This window comes from Leishmania panamensis (assembly GCF_000755165.1).
Source record: "Leishmania panamensis strain MHOM/PA/94/PSC-1 chromosome 18 sequence".
Lineage (NCBI taxonomy): Eukaryota > Euglenozoa > Kinetoplastea > Trypanosomatida > Trypanosomatidae > Leishmania > Leishmania panamensis.
Genome location: NC_025863.1, coordinates 663,637 through 678,718, shown reverse-complemented (window position 1 = coordinate 678,718; position 15,082 = coordinate 663,637). Strand labels below are relative to the sequence as shown.

Below are 15,082 nucleotides of genomic sequence, written 5' to 3'. Positions count from 1 at the left end.
TATACCGAATTCCCCTGTGTTGTTGGGAATGGCGTGTCGAGGGTGAAGGAGGGGAACGAAAAGACGGAATGAAACTGTGCGGCGCACGGGAGTTGCCCGCGTCACAGTGCTTCTCGTGATGCTCTTTTTGCGCTGAGAACGCTGTTCTGCACCTGACTTCTTGGCTGCGCTACACATACGGTTCTCGGGGTTGCTTTTTCGGACACCTGGAAGGTTTTCTGCATGTAGGAGTACCTACTGTAGTTTTTTGGGGGGTGGTGCGCGTCGGCCTCCCTGGAGGTCGCAGATTTCTGCACTCGGTGGGCGGGTGACTTCTCCCGCGAGGTGAAGCGCTGACGTGTGCATTTACACTGTTTGTCTTTCTTCACCACACAGGAGGTACGAGCGAGTTTCCGGGTGGCTCGTCGGGGCTAAGCACGTGTTATCAGGGAAGTAGTGTTGCTGTTTTGAGTGCCCTGTTCTGAGTAACGTCGGCGTTGCAAACACGGGGATCGGTTGTGGCAGCCGATGGTCTGCATAGGGAAAGATTGACCAAAACCGGGGGACATATTCACTCTGCAGCGAAGGATGCTGTGGACGGTGTCATGCACAAAGCTTTGCCGTCGTTTATGAGAGGTAACCTGGGCCACAAACCAGCTGCAAAGGGGTTCATCTGTCTCACTATGGTAAAGGTAAAATGTTCCTTGAATCCTCTCCTGGGGTGAGGCGCGTTCCTTTGCGTCAGCTGCCGCGCACTTCCCAAGGGAGCTGTGTCGCTCAGCGCCAAGCAGTTTGCGAGTCCCAGTTGACCCAGCGCAGGCCCACACCCATCGAGAGCGCGAAGGTCGGACAATGCGGTGCCCCTCAAGGCTCAGTGCCGTCAGCTTTATAGCAGCCCGCAGCACAGAGATGTCCCCCCCTACTGCATACCAGCCCTTCAGCGTCGCAACCTCCAGCGCAGGAGTGTCCGATACGGTGGTGCCATCCTAGCCAAGCGCTTGCAGCACTTAAATACGTCCTAGGGCAGAGATATCCGCTATCCCGCTGCAATCGACTTGCAGCAGTGTTTCCAGTACGGGTTCGTACGTGCCGAGAGGGTTGATCCCGGATAGAGCGGTGCTCGTCCTGTTCAAATGTCCGCGTATGGTTAGTATAAGATCTCTGGCCCATAATGGAGCCGGTTGACAGCATCTTCATCAACTCAGCTGCACAGCCTCGTGACAATGAGTGAGAGTAAGACGGAGAGTGTGAACTGGCTGAGGTGTTGAAAAAGTATGCTTCCGTCGAGGTGCCACAGCCTTTTGTAGGGTGAGAGCACGCTGTTAGGACAAGTTAAAATCGCTGTTGTTCAGCGGAGATGTGCGTAGGTGTTAGTGCAAACAGGCAAAGAGACTGAGAATGATGATGCTGTGGATACAGACGCCGACGCCAAACGAAGGGGTACCTGTGAATCCAGTGTGCTTCTGTGTCTCTGCCTGACCGCATGTATGCGTTCATGTATATCACCCTTAGCGCCTCGGATAGTGAAGGCCGAGAGAGTGCAGACACGCACGGCATCCACCAAAACGTGCCGAGAGGAACGGAAAAATAGAGGAAGAGGGTTGAAACAGCAGATTCAGAAAAAGGAGAGCATCGTTCTTTCTACTGGACCTACGCGTGTAAGAAGCGCATCCAGCAGGGCGTTCTGCGGTAGGCTGTGCTGCTGGTGGTTCAGGGAGCACAATGCGGCCTGCGCTGCATTCCCTTCGTTTCAAGGGCAGAGGAGTTCTGCCAATCCACACCTCACGCCCAGCAGTAATGGTTTTTTGTTTCATGAAGTGCTCTTCGGCTATCTCGAGTGTTTTCCGCATGTGTGCCACCTTTGCTTACCCGAGGTGTGCTGTGTTGCAAGCAGACACGCAGACTACATGGAATCAAAGAAACAAGAGAGAAAAACAGCAACACCTGGAAAACAGAAAAAGATGTTCGGGGGCACTCATACCTGCTGCACTCGCCACTTACCACCCCTCCGCTGTTTCTTCAGGCACTCATGTGTAATGGGATGCACGTTTTCGCGGCGCAAAGGAGGAAACAAGGAAGTGACATTGAAGAGAGGTAGGCACGCGCACGGGGCAATGGTGTGTCGTGAAGTACAACGCAACAACAAAAGAAGAGTAGGACACGGATTGACAATGTACATGTGATGGGGAAGCAGAGCTAATCGCCGCTCGCGTTGAAGAAGCGGCAGTGGAATTGTTATACTCGACACCTGCTCGCAACTATTTATGAGGTTAAGTGATGATAGGTCAGAGGATTCAATGCAAGGTACACGCCTGATGGATGCACGACTCCGAAGAATTCGCGTCCTCATGAAGCACGCCGACGGTGTTGGCAAACTAGGTGGTATGAGTGGACTGCGTTACCAGCGTGACCAGTTCATGGGCGAGCTGGTGACGTAGCTGGTACAAGTCCCCCTTATCGGCTGAAGCAGGTGCCGGAGGAAGCAGGGCGCTAGCGTGGTGATCCTCGAGGAACGTCTGGAGAGGCAGCGGTGGTTGGAAAAGAGTGACAGCAATGGCGGGCTCCTCCACCTCGTATGCGGAATACATCTCGAGCCTATACATCGGCACACTGTCAACCGCAGCGGTGCAAGCCAAGATGGAGTCCACTATCGTCCGAGACACCTGCCACCGCAATTGCTTCAAGTTCCCTTGGGTGGCGCGAGGGGTTCGAGCTGGCGGCACCGATGACGGTGAGTTCGCTGTGGCTTCGTCCTCGGTCAGCACTGTGGCGTCCGCGAGTGACTTCACCGATGTCGCCTCACCGCTCCCCATTCGAGGCAGGGGACTGGATGTGGTTAAGAAGAGGGAACTGACCAGTGCGGTGGCCTCTGCCGTGCGCAGTGCACACAGCTCCGCTGGATCGGCGAAGGTCACACCCTCGCTACTATGCACCTCCTCTTTCATAGAGGTGCACTCCTGAAGCAGCCCCTCTTCCTGCGCAGTGAGCTGAGGCGATTGTAGCTCTTGCAAGCTCTTGTGTGCATCAGCGCTCCGCGGCGCGTCGAGCAGGCGCTCAGTGTACCGCGTATCGAGGTGGGCCGACGTCTCTTTGTTGTCGCGTGGTGCGCCGACTGCTGGCGGCGTTTTCAATGGCGTCCGCGAATCGTCGTGCGCGACGGCACAACGCACAGGCGCCTCCACCATAAACGCCGAGAGTGGAGCCACAACCGACGTTGGCTTGCTGCAGCCTCGTGAGGTGGACGCCGGAATTGGACATGGCGCGAAAAGTGTGTCCTTCAACGGAGGGGCTTCCTGCTCTCGAAGCTCGCACAGGTCACCCGCGTCTCGGTCATCGGGTGTTGACATAATCAGACGTGGCGGCCCAGCGAACTGCACAGATAGCGTGGGAAGATGCGCCTCCTCTGCAGGCAGACGCGGTAGCTGTTCATCGGCGAGGAAGAGAGAAGGCCAGGACTGTTTTCCCGCAGCGGTGCCAACTGTACGCACGCTGTCTGTGTGCGTGTGAATACCATTCTTAGTTATGCCGTAGGACTTCTCCTGCCGCAGTACGCGTAGGCGCGGCAGGGAGAGAATGTGTTGGCTGCCTATCTTGAGGTTGCTTTCTGGCACAGGTGGCACAGACTCGTAGGCTACCATGATGGACATGGGAGGCTTGGGTGTCTCCACGCGCCGGGGCGACTCCGCTTCCCAGGCGAGAAGTCGTGGCTGCTGAGAAGTAGGCACAGTCCTCCGCGCGCGAGTCGCGTCGTGGTCCAGCAAGCGCAGCCAGTAGCGACGCTCTTCGAATTTGATGGCGGTTCGCTGAGACTCCTCCACGACCTGTGCGAAGTGCAACGCATCGGTGAAGTATCCGACCGGTGCCGGGTAAGAAGATGCGAGAGGCATCAGATGGTGTGGAGGACTGCGGTGCAGATCCTTTCTTGGGACTGCCCAGCTTCCGGCGGGCACACCACGAAGACGGCCCACATGGACTGCGCAACCGTATGTGCTCGCGGCTCTGTCCGTGGTGTGGTATGGTATGCTCGAGGAGTAGATGCGGCCAAGCATTTCTGGGCTAGTGTACGGGTTAGAGCGCGGTTTAGAAGTACGATAGGCTGCTGGCACAGCGGGCATCGCGTAAATGTCGCCTTTTCGAAACGCCGCCACACCCTGAATGCGCGGCAGGCGCTGCCTCTCCCACTCCGACATCGCTGACGTCAAAGACTTGCGTGTGCTGGTGAAGAACAAGGTCCACGATGAATGCGGGGGTGTTCTTTCTTTTTTTTTTTTGGAGTGTCGACAGTGGCACACCAAAGAGATACAGAGATGGAGGTGGAGGGAAGAGAGATGGCTGGTCTTGAAACACTGCACGCAGGGCAACAGGAGGAGAAATACGTCTGTAGGGAGGAGAGCAACTGCAGCACCGAGCCGGGTGTACAGGTTGCAACTTCTTGTTGACGACGTTGCCGCTTTTTCCCCGTACCCTCGTTCTCCTGCTCTCAGAGGCGCAACTCATTTCATCGACGCATGTGCTTGACTTGGGAGTGAAGACAGAGAGCTGGTGCGCCGCCGCGTGTTAGGACTTCCCCAACTTGTGGCGGTTACAATTCGCAGCAACCAACCGCATAGTTGATGTTTTTCCTTTCTTTTTGGTGATTCTCTTCGCAAGATGAAGACTCGGTCGTGTTTTCTGGAACTATACAGAATACCAGTCGCCTTTTTGAGCCGCCGAAGAGCTTCGGGTGACCATGCATAGCTGCGCTGTCACCTTCACAGTTCGAGCTCATACTCAGATAGGGTCTTTGTCAGGTTTTTGAGAATCATCGATCATCCGCCGAGAGAGAGAAAAATAGAGGAAAGGCACAGACTCATATGCATGTCTAATGCGTGCCTCACATGCAAGCCTGCCATTTGCCGTTCTCACTCTCCGCACTGGCATCCGCGCGTCGCACACGCACCAGAGTAAAGCACATGCCACCAGCCACCACTAGCCCCCTACCGAGTCAGTGCAGAGATACCGACTCCTTTCCTTCCTCACCGCCGGTCCCCCACCTAAAATACCACGGGCAGCACAGCGCGGCCGGCCAACCACTACTGAGCGCTCTCGCCGGCGAAACAGAAACGACACGCTTTGAAGACGAAGAGAGCGCACACAGGCAAGCCAAAAATACCGGCAATGCCTAGTGCAGCAAGCAACTCATGCTTGAAGAGCACAAAAAGGACCCATCGTGCCTACTCCCTAATAACCTCCTTCGCCTTGCCCCCACCTTTCGTATCAGGTCCACCAAATAAGACTGCATGCGAGCACGCTCCGGAGCGGAGAGAATGACGTTGGAGGCGCGGGAGAAGAGTTGGCTTTCCAGCATGCGAGTCTCGTACAAGCAAGTCCGCAGAAAGACGCGCATGAACATACTTCCTCTACCTCTTCTGCGCAGCAGCGAAGCCGTGGCCGCCAAGAGTGAGTCGTCTGACGCTGAGCCGAGCCATGCGTCTGGCGGGCTTTTCGCGTCCCTCCTCGCATACGTGCCGTGCGACAGGCGCCAGACAGATTCGGGTGCACGGCATGCCTTGATCCGAGCGGGCCGCGGCCACGGTCCTGTTCGAGGGCGGAGGCCGTGGCATCCGCTGGGGGCGTAACAGGGCGTGGTCCAGGAGTGCGGCGGAAGAGCTCGACGAGGAAGTTGGCCAGCTGCAGGCCAGGGGCTCTCTGAAACCCTGTACCCTGCCTGGGTGCCGTGTTTCGCCCTGCGGCCCCTCAAGCCACAGCATTCGATAATGCGTTGCGGAGGCTCGCCGTCGCAGAGTCTGGAGGACTCCATGGTGTAAGTTGGGGTGCTCTCGCCATGCTCCCGGCGCCTGTGCCCCCATCCGCACAGGTGGGCGGATGGAAGAGATGCCGCACCTGTCGCACACGTGCACTTGGGGACTGCCAGGTATACGAATCCCTCCGCATCTTTTCCGGCCATCACTCACGCTCCGCCGGCTTCCGGAGGCGCTGTTCGGGCGCGAGGCACCATGCCAGCCGCGCTTCACAGCGCGTGCGCACAGTGCTCGCATTCCTGCAGCCTGGGGACCGTCTCAGAACGGCATGGTTGTCTGGGGGGAAAGGGGGGGGGGGGGGCTTGCTGCCTTCATCCGCCACTTCCGTCGAGGCTCGGAGCGGAGCAGCAGTGAACCCCACGGAGTGCCACCTCGAGCTTGCCTCTAGTGAGGAGTTTGAAGGGCGTGGAGTCGGGTCTCGGTGAGGCGCGAAGGGGAGGGAGAGAAGTGGGCTGCCGGATGTTGTGTTGACTTCTGCTGGTACGTCTTCCCCGAAATGCTGGCCTGCCCCTCCCGCACAGAGTGGGGGTGGTTGCCATGCCTCATTGCCGGGGCACCATGTAGGCGGGAGGGCAATGGATAGCCGGGATACGTGGTCACGATCAAGGGTCGTCGAGGGTGAGGGCATTGCAGGGCTGTACGAATCCTTAAAGCTTGGCTCTATGGTGCTTTTTCATGAAAATATCCAAGGTAGTGCACTGTTCAGTGTGACGCGCAGGTGGCTTTGTCGAGAACTGCCTCCAGTCGACATTGTTTTTGGCGAACAGAAAGGCTTATAAGAGACGTTCCGCGATGGGACGGCACTCCTGGTAGATTTTGGACTTGGTCGTGAAATTTGTCATATTCCTTGAGGGATGCTTTGTCGTTGTGTATGTTTGGTGGGGTCGTGGTGGGTGTAACACCATGGGCCACTTGCCTTCTTTTTCTGGTGCGATTTCGGGCTATCGTGTGGTAGTCGGGGTCAGCGCGGTACTCTGAAGCTCGCGCGTCTGCGCCTCTGTGTCGCAGTGGTAGAGAGGAGCCTTGCGAACCGATTTGGCAATCAGGGCGCCGTACAGGGTTCCGTCGGCCTAGTGGAAAGACCTTAATTCGGTACTAGTTACCAGTGGTGGCGTCAGGAAATATCCCTTCTCAAAGCGGACAGGGGGCTTAATCGCGCAGCGCTTACCCGACGCCGTGGTATCGGCACCCCAATCATAGGTGAAGCACCCCAGAGCCAGGGCGGCGTCTGATGTCGTCTCCGTGGCCCCCTTACGCTGTGCCATGTTGGGTTTCCCTCACCGCTTGCATACATCAAGTGCCTTACACTGAGCCCACCGCGCGTAATGATCCCGACCCGGTAGGGCGGTACATTCGTGTCCCACATCGGTTAATTGGAGTGGCCGTACATGTCCTTAAGACGGAGAAAAATTGCGGCATCACCTGGCTGTTGATCGAGAGCTTCCCATGTCAACAGATCACTCTCAAAAAATGTCGCCAACCATGAGGTGTAGTCGCCTAGTAGAAAGCTATCAGCAAAACTGGAATGTTACTACGTGCACTTTGCTCATAATTAATTTAGGGTCTACACCTGTGCCTCTGTTAAAGTAGCATGGGGACGCCAAGCTGAGCCCTTCTTCCTTCACTACACCAGAGTGCTGAAAACCCTGGAGGGCACATACCTTGCAAGACTGTGGTATTAAATGCATCTCTCGCAGAGTACAGGCTTGTACCGAATATTCAAGCAGCCGGGCGCAGCCAGCACGGTTGGGCGCCGTTCAGCCCATTGCAATGCCACCGCACACGGCGCGGGGGTGGGCCCAGCGCGACGCTCGGCATCACCGCCACGCCGCAGCAGCAGGGCGGCTGTAGCCGGATGCGGGCACGTGCTGGATCGTCGATGCCGGGCTCGTGGTGAGCTGGCACTGCCGTGGTCATGACCGTGCGTCACTGTGGCGATGCGCCCGCCCAGACCCCTCTCCTCTGTCGACGCCGCGAGCCCACCGCCGCGACCAAGCGCAGGCTGCAGGGCGTTGCCCCCTCCCCCCCTCCCCCTGCGGAGAGCGGGCACCGGGCCCCTGAGGCACCGCGGTGAGCTGGCCAGCATCATCAAAGCAGTGTGGAAAGGAGACGGAGAAATAGAACGGGAGAAGAAAAAAATAAGAGAAGGAGCTACCCACACCCATACCGTAAGCTCACGCTCAACAAAACAAAGGTGAAAGGAGAAAGCTGTGGAAGTCGTGCCAACGATGCTGCACCGAAGCGGGCACGTCCAGCGGGCAAAGCAAGGAACGAAAAAAATGAGACAAACTCTATGCTCTTGCTTCGAATGTCTGATGTTTGGTCGCAGAGTGTACATTTCTTCAGCATGCAACCCCGTGTGCGGTCGGCATGAGCGCAGAGGCACGCGACTGCACGCAGAGCTAGCTTTGAGCACTGCTGCTTTGTGGTTCGCGGAAAGAAGAAAAAAGACGCTATGCACTGCTCTCCTGTTTCTCAGCCTCGAAGGTGCTCATAGGAAGGTACGCCGGGTCGTGGATCTGTCTCGTGGCCAGGCCGTGTATACGCTGCACTAGGTCGCGTGCGATGATACCACTGAGGCGAGAGTCACGCTTGTAGTCTGGGTGTGTCGTGACAAACTTGCGCATGTACTGCGCTGCTGTGGGAATACAGCCAGAGGCGCGCATGGAGAGGAACCTCAAGTAGGAATTTACCACAGGGCTGCGCTTCCTCTCGCTGTCGAGGTAGCGGCACACGAGCGGTATAAGTCCATAGAAGCCACCCTCCTTGCCGTTGAAGATTTCGTCAATGGTCATCGCCGCCGTCTCAGCCTCGTTTGCGGTGCACTTGTTGGAGAAAATGTCCTTGCGCATAACGTACTTCTCCCCACGTGGGTTGATGTGATGTGCGCGACCCATGTTTTCGTCAACGACAGAAATCGTCGTGTAGAAGCAGATCTTATAGTTGATGATGGCCTTGGTTAGAAGCGGAATAAAGACAGCGAAGGCAGCGTTCTCGAATGGCGTTGGCTGAATCTCCATCACACGGAACTCCACGCGCCAGCCAATGTCGCTGTCTATCGGTGGAGGCTTGAAGCGGACCGTCTGCCAGTTAGTGGACTGGATATTCTCGAAGTGGTCCGTGTGTGTTGCGTCATCGATGTCGATCATCTGCTCATACATCACGAGCGGATCACGAATGAACAAATGCGCAATGTGTCTCGCCAACCGCGTGTCCACACCAGCCTTCTCCAGCAGCTCACAGTACGAGTGGTTGATCTCTACAGGTGCGTCGTTGAAGTCCTCAAGGTTTTCGACTGTGTCGCTGATGAAGAGGGAGATAGAGTCGTAGCGGGACTTGAGAATGTGAGGCACCTCATCCATGCGGCGGTCGTCAACGGCGCCGGCGATAGTCAGCCACCGCACATCTGTGTCGCAGAGAAGACCCTTCTGAAACGGCGTGGCCGAAGTGAGAGCCAGAAACACTGGGCACAAGATGGCGAGCTGGTCGTACACGTAGCGAGCCTCGATAATGTTGTCCAGCTGCATCGTCACTTGCAGAGCGCTGTCACCCATCCCAAAGGCCATGCAGTCCATGTAGATACACGGGTGGCTGACCGAGGGCACGCGGTAGAGGGACGCGGTGCAACGCTGCTGCACATCTGCGCGCTGCTGCCCTGTGAAGTATTGGGCGTAGTATTTCAGCGTTGCAGGTGTGAAAAGGTGCTTCATTGTCTCGGTGACAAGGTACCCCCCCTCGCTCGGATCGGTAGTGCTGGTGGGCGCTAGCGCGGCGTTGGGCGAGCTCGTCTCTGCGTAGAGCTCGCTTGCCTTATTCCTTTCGCTTGTAATCGCGGGGCAATATATGTCGTTGTTGCGCGGATTCAGATCAATGTTCAGCCGGGGGTCCACCGTCGTCTCCATCGTACGTGTGTCCACGTACAGCGGCACCAGGATGCAAACCTTTCGGCCGCGGCGCAGTCGAATGTTCATTGTCAAGTTCGCGAATCGCGGATGCGTCTGGTTGATGCACGCGTCAGGAACAAAAAGCGACTGCGAGTACGGAGAGCTCTTATCATCGCAGTTGACAAAGTTCCCCTGGCCCATCAGTGGAAATGTCACAAGGGTGGTGCCGACCACCCCGGGAGGCGCCTCCTTGTTGAGCATGTTGTACCGCCGCGTAATGATATCCTCCACGGAGTTGAGACTCTCCACCGACAGATTGTACGGCTGATTTGGTGTGCTCTCGACCATGAAGCTGCCATACTCGGGGTTCCATAGGGCGCAGTTGTCAGAGCGTGCCCTCAACCTCTCCATCACCGGCGCACTCTCAACGCTAAGGGTGATTGTGTTGTCTTGGATATGGATCAGCTGATGCTCCAGCTCCTCACCCCACAAAAATGGCATGCCACGCAGCTCCTTTTTGCTGTTGAAGAGGTTGAGGAACTGCTGAATGCCGTGCGCACTTACGTGCGGAATAGCCTTGTTGTTTGCATCGGTGCCCCACCGCATCGGGGCCCCACCAGTTGTCAAGAGCCCCATTAGAGAAGCCGATCACCGGTGCGTGTGCGAGTAGATACCTAATGGCGTCCGGAGGAGAGAGGGCTGCAAGATGGCGAAGAGAGAGAGAGTGAGGACCACGCTGGAGCTTCGGCGAGTGGTCTCGGGCAGAAAGGCGATGTAGTACGAAAACGAACGAAGAGACAGCACGGCAAAAGATGAGGGCCAGGGGGGAAAGCAAAGGGATGGGGGAGAGCACTTCGGGTCTAAGCAGAGCTTATAAAGCTCTAAATATGCGTGGTGAATAACTGGGAGAAGAAGAAATGGTATACAAGTGTAGTGAAAGCACTGTACGACTCGTAATAGTAGATTGTTATATATAGAGAGAGAGGGGGGGGAAGCAAGACGGTAGGTGCCTTGGTGGATCAGGAAGAGGTGCAGTCCTGTCCAGGCCAAAAAGAAGCGTATACGTGTTGTGGCGTATGTCAATGTATGCTGGTGTGGTATGATATACAGCCACGTGGGCAGCCAAGTGAAGAAAGCAGCGAGGAAGTGTCCAGGCGCCCAAGCTGCATAGCGTCTCGAATAACGACAGAGCGATCGAGGCGCTGCGCAGACAGAAGCGTTACAGTACGTAGTGGAACAGCGATGCGGGACGGATGAGGTAGCACGGTGGGCGAATGAGAAAAGGGAAGCGTGCTTGTCCCCTATAGAAGCAACACGATAGGCAAAAAAAGAGAAGAAGGTGCTGCTCTCTCTCTCTCTGTAACGTGCGGTAGTGCGTAAAAGTGAGCTGGGGAAGTTTCGCGCAATCGAAACGTACTGAAGAAGGGAGAGCAGCACTGTTGGGGATGTTGTCGCTGACGTATGTGCACGGTCACAGCTACCCTGGTGTGTCACGCAACGAGAGAATAGCACGTCGCCATAGCCATGAGAGAGTAGAGAAGAAAGAGTTTGAAGGGTCCGTTTAGTTGGAACAAGCAGCCTATTCACAACACATGCATCCTTGGGAGGGGGGTGGCCGGGTGGAAATCCCACACAGTACCGATCGAGCCCTCATAACCAGTGACTGGGGATGCGCGAGGAGCGTGTGCAGTAGCGGAGGGAGAGAGGAGTCCTGCGTAGATTAACGGCACTTCCCATGCGCTGTAGTGTTCTCCACTTCTTGAGCGGTAGGTCTGCTGTGGGTCAGCATAGACGCAAGGATGATTGTGGTGTTTGTAGGGGGAGGGAAGCGGTGGCCGCCTTGAGATATCATTAGGAGACGCTCTTCAGGATCTCTTCGCAGGCGTGCTAAATGGTCTTGAACGTCAATTCTGCGGTGTGTATGGACTCATCGGCCGCGCTGCTCCATCGGTGAGGGTGCCACTTTATCGCCAAGGCCCGGCACGACCTCTTCATCTCCTCGGCACTGGCGTTGTGGGGAAGAGAGAGTGTTTCGTAATGCGCATCAAGTAATGCGCGAGACACTAGGGAAGACGTGCTGGTCTGCGTCTTTTGCCTCGATGCCTTCTTAGACTTCATGCGCGGCACCGGTCTGGCATCGGCAGTTGACGCCTGAGAATGTGCCAAGCGCGCCTTTAGTAAACGCAGTTGCGCCACGGCCGCAGCATTGAAAACAAGGCGAAGGCTCTCTTCAGCATGGTAGATGGCATCTCTCAAGCGGCCAAGTGCCTCCCCACAGCGGACGGCGAGGAGTAGCATGCTCACGCGAAGCACCGTCGCCTCGCTGTAAGACAATGCTCGATAGGCATCGTCGAGGGCAGCGTACCAGTTTCTCTGCTACGCAAGGACGAACGCACGCTCGTAGTAGACGACACACTTCAGGCCATCTGGGAGAAAGGGTTCCGCGAGGACTTGCACGGTAAAGGTTCCTGCCTCGTGCCACTTTCGCGCAGCCATCAGGCCGTACAGCTTGGCGCAGGACTCCTTGCAACATGCGATAAGTGTGTGCAGGTGGCGAAAGCGTAGCTCCAACCTGCCCAGTGAGATGACCCGCATATCGGCGAGAAGGGCAGTGAGTGCAGCAACAGAAGTGATGGAGTGGAAGATAAGAGAGACCACAAACAGAAGTGCAGCTCCGTAGACGTCGCATAAGCTCGAGAATGCTGCGCAGCGTACCTCACTGCCTGTCCCACGTTGTCGAGAGAAAGAGGGAGAGGAGGCGCGCCTTTGTCGCCTCCAGTGTGCCGCATGGGCACCGTCACAGCACTACCTCCAGACTCTTAAGAGCTGTGCCGTACGGATGGGCAGCATAGAAGTTGGTGTAGTTCGCATACGCTTTCACAGCAGCCACTTCGTCAGCCCCATCGATGGCATCACGATATGTGCTGATTGCCTGCTGCGGCCCTCGGAGGCGCTCCTGTGAGATGAACACGCGCAGCCGTCGCCGTGAACTTGGGTAGCGCCCTGTCGCATGAACAGAGAGCGCACGTTGAGTGCACGCCTCGCATGCGTTCCACTGCTTCATAACGAAATGGCACACCGCCACCCTGTTGAGCAGAGCGGGCGTCAGCTTGTGCGCCAGGCACACCGAGAAAACACGAAGGAAAGCGGCCAAGTCGGCTGGGTAATCTCTCACGCCAAACAGCTGGTACGCCTCTAGCGCATACTTGAATTGTACTCCCGTCAGCCCGTCCATCCCATTTGGGTCCTGCTCGTCGAGGCTGAGTGCGCAACTCGTCGCTTTCTTTGGTGGCACTGCTGTCAAAAACGGCGGTGCCACCACCGGAGGCAACATCGATATGGAGCGCATCAGCAATTACGCCTAGGGCCTCGGTCAACTGGGAGAAGTTGTCCGTGTCCGCGAGCCGTGACGGCTCGCGCCGTGGCACGGCACCGTCTCTGACTATAGTCGAAGAGAACGCAGCACCGGTGTCTTCGACACTCTGGGAACCAGCTACGGCACATGCAGTACTTCATTTCTCGAGAATGAACTGGTCGAGTACCACTGCTGTATCCAGAAGTATCTGTGTCGCCAGCGGTAGAAAGGAGAGCTGCATCGCCGCTGTCAGGGGCTCCCAGCATCTGAGTCACAGAGCCCCAGCGACCTGTGTCCCATCAGCGGGAGTGTGCGTCCTCCTCGAACTTCCTTGAAGATATCGAGGGAAACGAAGTCTCGTGCTGCGCGAGGTTCGGGAGAAAGGTCGTCCTTCGAATTGGCCAGAGGTGGTTCCGCGTGTAAAACAATGCGCTGTCTACTGAGCAACTGAAGAGAGAGGAAGCGATGAGGAGGGAAGAAGGAGAGAAAAGGACTTTGCACTGGCGATCGATACAGCACGTGCAGGAGAGGCAGTGGGGCCCGTTGGCGCCTGTGGTGAGGGGGGAGGGGGGGAGGGGGCAAAGAACGCCCTCACCGCAGCATCTCTCATTCAGCAAGAAAGAGAGAGTGGGAAAAGCAGAACTGTGCGAAAGACGCGTAGAAAAACGTTGCGCGATCGGAAGAACACGAACGCTCACGCCCTTGTTCGCCGGAGATGGCGCAGCCAAGGTTTGCTTGCGGCCGAAGTGTTCCGAATTCCTGCAGAAAAAAGCGCCTCTTCGCTGTTCTCATCACACACTCTCTGAGTTCTGTCGTTCCTTTTCGGCTCTTCCTCCCACGCGTCTCCATGCCTGAACACTCGTCACCGCCGCAGCGCAACCCGCACTGGAGGTGTTCGAGGGAAATTGGAGAGGGAAAGGGGAAAACGGCGCAGAAATTCAAACTAAAATAGGAAGGAGAGAAAACAGTGCGGTGAAAGGCGCAGCGACAAGTGCTAAGCATGAAGAGCGGCGACGGTGTGTGTGAGGAAGAGGGTGAGACGAGCGAGGTGAGGAGGCCTCTCAGCTAAACAGCCTGGTAAAGGTAAATCACCAGATTCGCGTCGTGTTATTAAGACAGAGAAACAAAAGTCGACAGAGGAGCACTAGAAGGGGTGTGCGTTGATTAGTACATCGGCAGTGTCCCTGTCGTCACTTGTTCCACTTCCCTCCCTCGACACAACTCGTTTGCCTTGGGTTTGCCTCGAACTCGTCGGTCGCGCGAGTGCTAGCGCTGTGCTATATGTACATGCACAAGGTGAAAAGAACGGGAAAAGGGGGGGAGGCTCACCGAGCAACACGAGCAGACCTCCTGCACGAGCAGCTTCCATGGGGATTGCTAGAGCAGAAGCTGCAGATCCGCGTGAGACAAACTCATTCATCATGCACTGCGTCTTGCGCAGAAGGTCTAATGAGCACCGCGGACGAAGAAGAACTTGTAGGTGATCTTGCCATTGTCGTGGTTCATGGAGGCGCTGTCGCGCAACTTCCAGGCACCCTCCTCCTCAAGCACGTCCAGAACTGCGACAAACAACGTTGATGTGCCGATGTCCTCGGTGGCAAACTGAGTACGAAGCTCGCCGAACCAGCGCGGAGGATCTTCCTTGCGCACCAGCGCAAACGGTGTATTGCCAGTGTTGGTGGTGGAGCACGAATTCGGAATTGTCTCGTTGAGGCGGTCAATCGTGCTCTCCTTGATGGGGCCAAAGATGGAGATGACTGGCGGGTTGCATGTAATGCTCACAACGAGGTTCATCGCGGACATGGTTCGTGACGGTGAAAGCGAGGAGCGCCACTGCTGCGAGAACTAATGACTGAAAAGGGGGTGGGCTGGCTGGGGGTGCGGCGTAGAGGAGAAGCGACCAGTAACGAGGGTTTAGAGCAAACCGGCAGCAGTAGAGAGGTCAGGTGCACAGCTAGAGGATACTTGATCGCAGGAAGAAAGCACCAGTGGTAGCGGCACACGCAACGGACGCGGATTTGAAGAGTGAAGAGGGAAAATCAAAGCGGAGCGTGAGGGGTAAA

General features: G+C 56.6%; 3 protein-coding genes and 1 pseudogene across 3 annotated transcripts, besides 2 other annotated features; all 4 read right to left on the bottom strand.

Moving 5' to 3' along the window:
• Window positions 1-2,354: 2,354 nt before the first annotated feature.
• On the bottom strand, window positions 2,355-4,169 carry LPMP_181630 (hypothetical protein; the record flags this gene model as incomplete). The annotated part of the gene is made up of 1 exon (XM_010699693.1): window positions 2,355-4,169. One exon carries the CDS (start codon window positions 4,167-4,169, stop codon window positions 2,355-2,357), a length of 1,815 nt encoding a protein of 604 aa, XP_010697995.1.
• A 1,174-nt stretch (window positions 4,170-5,343) lies between these two features.
• Window positions 5,344-6,470: a repeat region.
• Window positions 6,471-7,211: 741 nt separating this feature from the next.
• Window positions 7,212-7,869: a repeat region.
• Window positions 7,870-8,233: 364 nt separating this feature from the next.
• On the bottom strand, window positions 8,234-10,300 carry GSH1 (gamma-glutamylcysteine synthetase, putative; the record flags this gene model as incomplete). The annotated part of the gene is made up of 1 exon (XM_010699692.1): window positions 8,234-10,300. The coding sequence occupies one exon, from the start codon at window positions 10,298-10,300 to the stop codon at window positions 8,234-8,236; it is 2,067 nt and encodes a 688-aa protein (XP_010697994.1).
• A 1,594-nt stretch (window positions 10,301-11,894) lies between these two features.
• LPMP_181610 lies at window positions 11,895-13,294 on the bottom strand (annotated as a pseudogene).
• Window positions 13,295-14,465: 1,171 nt separating this feature from the next.
• LPMP_181600 (hypothetical protein) lies at window positions 14,466-14,822 on the bottom strand (the record flags this gene model as incomplete). Its single annotated transcript, XM_010699691.1, has 1 exon — window positions 14,466-14,822. One exon carries the CDS (start codon window positions 14,820-14,822, stop codon window positions 14,466-14,468), a length of 357 nt encoding a protein of 118 aa, XP_010697993.1.
• Window positions 14,823-15,082: the final 260 nt, after the last annotated feature.